The sequence below is a fragment of the Trachymyrmex septentrionalis genome, unplaced genomic scaffold, assembly GCF_001594115.1.
Source record: "Trachymyrmex septentrionalis isolate Tsep2-gDNA-1 unplaced genomic scaffold, Tsep1.0 scaffold37, whole genome shotgun sequence".
In the NCBI taxonomy this organism is placed as follows: domain Eukaryota; kingdom Metazoa; phylum Arthropoda; class Insecta; order Hymenoptera; family Formicidae; genus Trachymyrmex; species Trachymyrmex septentrionalis.
In genome coordinates this window covers 8,194,825-8,204,329 of record NW_017305536.1, presented here as the reverse complement: position 1 = coordinate 8,204,329, position 9,505 = coordinate 8,194,825, and the positions used below count along the sequence as shown (strand labels likewise).

The window sequence follows — 9,505 nt, the reverse complement described above, 5'->3', positions numbered from 1 at the left end:
TAATATATATCTATTTAACAGTTTATTTTAATTATTAATCGAAAGAAAAAATAAACAGAGTGAAAAATTGTAATATTATCATGTAATTTAATGTTACATAATAAAAATACAAGATGCTAAAATACTTGGATAAACTTTACAAATATATTCCTTAATCAACGTTGAATTTTTCTCAGCGAAAATTTGATTAAACATCTTTTTCTATTTATTTATTTTTTTAATTCTCGACGTTAAATAACTTACGATTAACGATAAGAATTAAATTCCATTAAAGTATTATAAGATCTATTGAAGATTCCAAATGCAAAATAAAGTCTTTTTAAAATTAAAACTTTTTTCGAAATTTTGAACCTCTTTTGAAATTCAATGGATTTATCAGGCAAAGGATAAAAAATTTGGATTAAAACATCTGAAATATATAATTAAATATATAATTGCTTTTATATTTGTCAAAGAGTGTATTTCTAAAATTCTAGCTCGAGATTGCAAATCTATCATTAAATTTTTCGATATGCGAACAGGATAAAAGGAATAAATAAACGTGGAAAAGATATCGTTACGTGAGGCGAATAAATGAAATTTACGAATTTCATGTCAGAAGGCTATCACTATCCATCAGACTATCGACGAGGCGCAACCAGGTGCAGCTGCACGATGTTTATTCGATGACTCGCGAATTCCGAACATGTTGCAGTGCACGACAATACGAACCTGTCTCCCTTACAAAGACCGGAATCCTCCACGGCCCAATCGACGTAGAGACCGATTGCATCGTCCCTAGGGCCGGCTCCGAAACGGGGACTTTTCGGATCCGCGCTGACTTCTACCGCGTGAATTGTGACTTGTGTCGAACCAGAAATGCAACTGCAAGCAAGACGATCAACTTAAAAATTAATCAAAAAACATGGTAAACAATGGTCAGTAAAATGTCTTTCGGTCTTTTTCCAAAAGAGAATAAATAAAATGTTAAGACAAGAAAATCGTTATTAAAAAAGTGGAAAATTCCACTAAATTCTTGCAAAAAGTTCAATTTTTAATTGAGCAAAAAACTTACATTCTCATATTAAATCATTATATTTGTATATATGTTAAAAATATACAAAAAGATAGTTTTTTATTTTGAACTTCAATCAGCACTTGTTGCTTTGTAAATAAGTAGAACAAACAAAGTTTATTATCTCGAGGTTATATGATGCTACAAGTTGCATTGCATGGTAATAATTAATTAACTGTCAAATAAAACGTATGAGAAAATATGGGCAATGAAATAAAATAAAGAACATGTACCTGAATATTGTATCATTCTTTTGTTTTTCTTGAGTTTCAGCCAGCTCCAAGGCGGTTTGCAGAGCTCTGCTTTCCTCATGAAGAGTTAGCAGTTCAAGCTCCTCGCGACCCAGTCTGTATTCCAATTCTGCTTGCTGTATTCGAACATCGATGTTGCTGAAATCAGTGTTGCGTACATTTAAAATGCATTTATTTACGTTACAAAACTGGAGAATAAATGAAGCATAATTTTAACAAACGCTTCTCAACCTGCATTTATTATAAATTTATTATATATATATACGAGTATTTCGCTTTTCGTATTAGACATTCCTGATAAAAATAAAACATAAAATGAGTGTCAATAAAGCGTTAATTGGAGTGTAAAGAAAGTGTAAGGAGGGAGTAACGAAAACCTATAAAGAGCGAAAATTGGAACATGGAACGTAAAAAGGAAGCGTTAAGTAAACATTAAAGAAAACATAAATAAAAGTATAAATAAGTTCTTCGACAAACACGAGCAGAATGTTTATTGAATGGAAACGGAGTGTGATTAGGCAGTCTAGAGAACGTAAACATCGGGACGGAGCATCGAGTTCTTAAACGAACGTGAATGAAATGTAATCGAAATCGTTGGTAAGCAAATAATATTTTAAAATATATTTCATTTATTCAGTAAATATCTAAAAAAGAGTGTTATGCTTTCTTCTTGGAGCCTTAGGGGATTACTTTAAAAAATTATTTCATTAGAACGCAACCGAAAAATCGTTCAATGCTATGTCTTTTGTCCTAGTCTGTATGGTTTTTTAAATTCGAGAAGTTAGTTCTGTTTTTGTCTTTTTATTTAAAAACACAATTATTTTTACTGCTATTGTTAATCAAAAAAAGTTTTCCATCAAATTTCCTGAATGAAGGTTAAATATCCATTTAAAATTTTGAAAAAATAAAATCTAAATAAATTATTTTTTTGCTTAATTAATTTTACGTTTTGCAAAACTCGTTAATTACATCCAATAAACTTCTTTCTCTCTAGTCTCTTTACTATAAATTCCTTCAATTATTTTATATAACGTCAATATAAGAGCTTATTTTTTAAACACATTTCGTGCACAAATTACTATTTTAGTAAGAATAATTTATTTATAGTCTAAAGTAAATATTGAATTTGTTTTATATTAAAAAAATTAAAATATATTAAAATATCGCAACAACAAATAATTAGAGGATCTTCTAGGAAAACAACTTATTTAAATTGTTCTCTTCCCTATCTTTATTGAGTTACCGTAATGTATCTAATAACTAACTTTAATCAAGCAAATTAATAACTAAAGATATAAATTTAATAAATTAACGCACTTTGGATCGATTACTTAAACATCACCATCCTGACCATTTTGATAATTATCAGTTGAGCATCAGATAAAGTGATTATATACATCGGCCTTATATGTAGTAGCAATAATATTCCATTAAAGCATATTGCGATAATTACGTTGACAAGTTCGGCTTTTTGTCTATACTATTCTGTAGACTTTGCATGTAGATTCCTCCGCGCTGCTGTATTTATGGCATACATTCGTATAGATATCAGTAATCGCGATTTACGATAAACGCGGCCGAATGAGCCCGCGGCGATTTCCCTCGTACTTACTCCGTGATATCGAGACGGTCGAGTGCGAGCTTCAGGTTCTTAATGGCCAGACGCTTATTGTCGGCGTCCCGTCGCAGCCTTTGAAGCCGCTCTTCGGCCGCTTTCCTGTCGGCCTCGGTCAAGGGTGGCGCGCCGTTGCGTAATGCCAGTCTGCCGCTCAGCGTGTTGCAAAGCTGGCCCTTGAGCCTGGAAAAAATAACGAGAAGCACGAATGCCGTGACTCGAAGGAAAACACCTTCGCTACCTGCGGCTCCGCTCTTGAAACGCACGTTAAAACCCGAAGTTGATTTTTTTTTTCTATCACTGGAAATATCTGGGATTATCTTACTTTTCACGAAAAGAAAATCGCGCCTCTCGATTTCTTATGACTCAATTATTGGATTTAAACAATGAATTTAATTAAAATCATATATATCATTAAAAGCTTAATACTTAAAACTTTACTTTTTTCGTTTCGTGCAATAATTGGATCATGTCCGCTAATTGTCTACTAATTGTCCACTAACTGATACATTCATCTTACTGCAAAAAACAGAGTCTTGATATGAAAAATATTCAAAGAATATTTCCTCTGCAAAAAGCGAGCGAATTGAAAAAAGGTAAAACAGAATATTAATGACGCATAATATTTTTCACTGCAGTTTTCCTCTGGAGAACGATTCATTTATCTATATTTATAACGACGAAAGCTAAGAAATTGATTCAACAAATTAGTTCAGAAAAGCCTTAACGAACATGCTATTTCTAAGTAGGAATTTTAGATCGCGATCATATTCATTTATGAAAATCCAGCTCTTGCATTTCTCTAAAGGAATATCAGATCTGCTCATTACCCATCACTCATTTGTTATTCCCTTGTGCTGGATCATTATAATAAAGGAATGGGACGTGATCAATAGTCCTCTCTCAGCCGTATCCCAAGGCTGTAATCAAGCAATTACTCACGTCTGTATGATGTTTTCTTTGTCGCGTAGAGCCACGCGGAGGGCATCCAATTCCTTGTAATGATCTCTGTTCCGGTGACCAGCGGGGGATGGGACACCCCCGGAAATACTACCGCCTTTCTTCCGCCTTGGTGTCGTCGACAGCGACACCTCTATACTGGCCATCTGCAATAGATATATAATTAAAAGTTAATGAGCCATAACTATATAATGGCAAGGTTCGATATCTCAACTTCAATTTGCATTTGCCTAAATTAAACACACATTGTTCAATTTGCGTTGCCTGACGTTGACTTAATTAAGTATATTTTATTTTCTTATATATATATATTATAGTGCAATTAAATTATGATTATTAAATTATTATTATAACAAAATACGACTATCATCCTTTTCTTATATTTTCCAATTAAATATTTAATTAACATCTTTTATATATTATTAACATCATTAATATCTTTCATATGATTTTATGCTTTTAATCAAATGTAACGTTTAAAAGTTTAAATGCATTAAATGTAGTTTTTAACAATCTTTAATCAATTTTATATCTGATTGCAGATATTAATTTTTCCAGCTTAAAATATATCAGTTAAAATTTTGAAGGAAATTTTTATTTAACACAATGCAACATCGAACTTTATTATTGTTGTATATAGGAATGTTTGCGTTAAAAAACTAATGAAACACTACAAGTTTTGGCATTCTCCAGGATAAGTTTAACTACTTTTCTGAAGCACAGTTCTCTCGAGGAGAGTAACTATCATCTTCTTATAATGGATGCATTATACATACATAGTCGATTTTCTCACATGTGCGAACAAGCAACGCAATTTACTTAACGACGAAGAGCATAGGTCCCCGTAGGACGTTGTGAATAATTTCTTGAGTATGAATATTTATAAACGATCGAGCTTGTGGAAAATTATAATTCTGTCGTTACTCGTGTATCGTAATCTGTTGTTTCCCGCTGCGAGCATTTATAAAAAAAGAAATTATAATAAGTTGGAAAACTTTATTGCGATGCAAATCGAATAATACCTACACTGACATTACGATGTAGGTAGCCTTTTGCAATTAGAAAAGAAACGATGATTCCCTGTGGAAATATTAATATAAAGTCGCTGCAAATAAATGAACTTTAAATAAATTATGTCACGCACATGCAGGGAAGATGAAAATGCAGCAAGTTGAGGGTGTGTCGACAAAATCATGTAATATAAAATATTATACTGACGTGAGAGAAAGATATTTAATATATTAATGTAAAGCAATGCTGTTTAATCGTCAAATCGTAAGAAATTAATAAACATTTGGAAATTAATAAACACTTTTCAAACCTTCCATTTTTTTGTAACCATATAATGAATTTGTTTCTTACTCCTGCACCAGATTGCACTAGAATTCTCTTTCTGATTTTCGAAAAATATCAAACATACATTTATTTCACAAGTTCCAAAAGTGTACAGAAAACAGATCTATTTCAAGGATTACGAATTAGTGGAATTGAATTAGGAATTTTTAGGAATTAATTACGATTATTAGCGTAACAGAAGTTACGTAAGATGATGCGTTCTCGAGAGAAAAAGAAAGTAAAATGTCGACGAACTCTTCCTATTCGTGCAGAATGTTAGTTTCTAGCTTCTCTGTTCGTTCTTCCGCATCATTTGACAGCATCTACGGAGATGCTGGCGAGAAACGCGGCGCAACTATCAATTATTCGGATTCCGAAGTGCGCGCATCATCCTCGTCGCGGTCCTTTATCAAGCCTCTTCTTCAAAGTTACCCCCTTTACTTCCTTTTTTCTCGACGTTCATGGCGCGCGCTCGAACATCGGCTTGCAAAAGGCGAAAGCGATGGACTTTGCGGGGGAGGATCGGCGCGCACGCGGCATGAATACGAATTTATCGTTCCATTAAACCTATGATTTGCGACGATGGTCGGGACGGGATGTCTCGGCCTTAATGGGCTTCCACCGTCGGTACTGCACACGACGGCAATCTCCATGACGGTCCTTGAGAAGACGGCACATACGGGCACTGTCTCGCCAGCCGTCGCCAATGCTGGTCCCCGTAGTCTGCGCCAACGAGGGGTTCAAGGATCGATATGAGGCTCGCAAGCGAGCGAGCTGTGTCCCGGACTGGACCACCAACTAGGTTTGTGTATGTACGGAGAATCATACTACGAACCGGATGTCTCCGCGCGATCGACGTCGATGATATTCTCTCTCACGATTTGGCTTGTCACGTTTGTGCTTTTCTTTACGCGACTTACGAACGACTAATTAGACAATGTAAACAATCAGAAAATATCTCTCAATTTGACAACCTTTATGTTATATGAAAATTATCGTGTATCCAGAATCGTGTATCAGGAAATTACCTTTCTTGTCTTTTTGTAACGTGCTACTTTTTCTGTCATTTGTGCCATAGTACGGTGCGTTTTACGTGAGGAAGAAATTCTTGGTCAAGTACTTTTATCATTTATTTTATACCACAAAAATGATCACGCATATACATGGAAAGAACTAGTTTGCTAAAGTATATTTAAAAATTTAATATAGATTTCAAAGTAATTTTATTAGGCCAAAAATAATTCTACATAATTATTTTGATTCAAACAACATTATTTTTAGTTCTATAGCTATGTAACTAAATTTTTAAATATTCTAACAAAACGTTCTTTATGTGTGTAGAATTAGAAAAGTATCGCTCTCTCTTGTTTTTTTTTTTTAATCGTGCTACTTTTTTGCAATTTGTTCCGCAGTATCATGCTCTTTGGATAAGGAAAACACTTTCTGGTCAAGCACTTTTACTATCAGATATGCTGCGACATTAACGATCGAGTACGTGGTGTTTGAAAGCCATCAGGCCGATTGTTACGAGCCGATCTCTCGTGTCATGCACGCCGGGAAAAAGAAAAGCTGCAGAGATCGTTGAACTTTGAACCGTGATGAGTTCTGCTCAAGTCGCGGCGACGACGGCCGGACGTTCCCGCGGGAATAGGTGCATCCGGTTCATCGTCGGTCGTTCCGAGATGCCCGGTTGGTGGTCCGTTGTCTCATCCAAGACACACCGTGCCCACGATACTTCCATATCGCATCTGCCTCCATCGCGAGAGCACACATACACACAGACACACACACACACTCGACGAGGGAGGGAAACATCGACCTCGCGTTGCATCGCCAGGGGGGACAGCGTATCCCCTTCAAGGACCATGTATCAAGGACCGCGGTGTACCGTGACTACGGGCCTCCCGAGGAGGTCGAAGGTCTCGAAGCCTTTGACTCGCAAGTTCTGTCTTGTGGGGTACGGTGGAACGAATTCGCGGGAAATCGACGACTCTTCATTAAGGAGAAGAAGCGCGATACTGCGTTCCCGCGGGAAGCGACGACCGTGCCTTAATTGTGCATCTTCTTTATATTATATGTCAAGATGACTGTTCTTTGGCTATTATATATATATATATATATATATATATATATATATATATATATAAAAGCTAACGATTATTTGTAATAAAGATTTTACTCTTAAATAAGGATTGACAGAGAATTTGTCTTTTTCACTATCAATTTTTTTTCTATTATATAAATAGTAATTGCTTTCCTTTTAGAAGATACAAACGTCGTTTTTTTTTAACATTCAATGAATAACGAAAATAGACATTTGTGAGGATTGTGTCTTCTAAAAAAAAATTTCTAATTTTCCGGCTAGTGTACGTGTAAGAGCTAAATGGCTTTGTACGTTTATCATTCTTGATTCTTTCCTCGTTTTTCCCCCGATTCATCTAAAGGCTATTTGTCGGCGGAGAGCGCAATCGGGCGAAGTTTCCAGGATCCCCGGTAATTTCTCGACCCGCCCGTTTCGCATTAAACCTTCAGCACCGGTACTGAGATTCAGTATCATAAGCGGCAGCGAGTACATTTATTTTCGAAGAAAATGTGTGAGATAAGCGTGGTCTCTCGGCGCGACACTTCTCGCCTGTAGATGAAACGCTTTTTCCCTACTTTCTTCTCTCGACCGACTAGTTCCTGACTCGAGTTTGTCCGTGGGATTATCGCGGACCGAGATTTACGGCGCGTTGGGTATCTTACAGGGGGATAACGTGACGACGTGGTCCAGTGCAAGTAATAGCCAAGTGCGATCCTATTACATCTCAAAGCCGGGGAGATTTACTACTTCACTTACCGCCACCGACGAGCCGATAGGACCGACGTACGGCAGCGGTCAATTAGTTCATGGCAACACGAAATGTTCGCAGTTAGGTGTCCATTTTTTAATTTGACGAAGAAATTTTTAACGGATTAAATTTATCATGAATTTAGCAAATCTCATTTTCCGCGACTGCATTGGGATTAAAAAATTTTGCGAATGATAAACGTACAAAGCCATTTAGACCATCTTGCACGTACGCTAGCCGGAAAATTAGAAATTTTTTTTTAGAAGACACAATCCTCACAAATGTCTATTTTCGTTATTCATTGAATGTTAAAAAAAAACGACGTTTGTATCTTCTAAAAGGAAAGCAATTACTATTTTGTAATAGAAAAAAAAATTGATAGTGAAAAAGACAAATTCTCTGTCAATCCTTATTTAAGAGTAAAATCTTTATTAAAAATAATTTTCCGCGACTGCATCGCGATTGATAGGACAATTATGCTTGTCAAGCATCAAGAGCTATAATAAAACAGTATAAGCTGTCTACAAGTTTGTATTCATTCTTTTAATAATAGACGAGAGTACATTTATGCGAGTGCATATCCTATTAACGATTATGCCTAGGTTTATTCAAACGAAAGATCTTCTCACGGTACAAAAAAAAATCGCCTCTCTCGTACGGCGACCTAAGATTTATGTCCGTTACACGTCATCCACAAGCGTTAATCTTGAATTATATTTCCCTGTGAACTCGTGTGATTTTTTTCATTACATTTCTCGCCCGGGGGAGCTTCCGCTAATCGCAATAATATTTTCCACCGTCACGTTGTTTATCTGTTACGAAACGTTACAAAAATTAACACTTACGAGTGAAGCGAAAGATTCAGTAATTTTCAGCAAACTTAAAAGTTAGGCTTTTTACGTTAAAGATATACCAGGAGAACCTACGTGTAATCGGTACCGTCTATAAATAATGATGCCGGCTAACTCCAGCAATTAGCAGGTAAACAAGATATAGAGATAACAACCAGGTCGGCAATTAATTCTAGCTGATGCAGACGGTCGTTAGCGCAAAGAAGATATGGAGACTCCATCTTCTTTATAATCCAAGATACGTAATCATTGTTCTACCGCATACACAACTTAATTGATTTAGCCAGCATCTTCCGCGGTCTACTTTCTCCTGACAGTCCTTTATTGTCGTTGACAGTTCTTTATGATATAAGTATAAAAGTAGATACAGTTTTTTTTTACGTAAGTGACTTATAATATTATCTTTTTAGTGAAGATATTCTTTTTTTTTTTTTAAATTTGTATGTGAATCCGGAATGTAAAGTCAATTGATTGAAATGTATGTCAATTATATAACTTTCTTGAGATTGAAATTTTTATTTTTAAACACAATCAATTCTATTGTAACTTCTCCGAGACAAATTTGTCTTTAGAGATAAAACATTTTGTTTATTGCATCTCAAATGAAT

At 35.4% G+C, this 9,505-nt stretch overlaps 1 protein-coding gene across 2 annotated transcripts in view; it reads right to left on the bottom strand.

Annotated features, from left to right (window-relative positions):
- The window catches only part of LOC108750639, an 83,750-nt gene that overhangs the window by 4,503 nt on the left and 69,742 nt on the right, over window positions 1–9,505 (bottom strand). For both annotated transcript variants that reach the window (XM_018490228.1, XM_018490229.1), the window contains exons 5-8: window positions 3,863–4,026; window positions 2,918–3,103; window positions 1,288–1,443; window positions 712–864 (exon numbers count right to left, since the gene is read on the bottom strand). In XM_018490228.1, coding sequence (XP_018345730.1) covers window positions 712–864; window positions 1,288–1,443; window positions 2,918–3,103; window positions 3,863–4,026 — 659 coding nt within the window. The remainder of the gene's footprint in view (window positions 1–711; window positions 865–1,287; window positions 1,444–2,917; window positions 3,104–3,862; window positions 4,027–9,505) is intronic.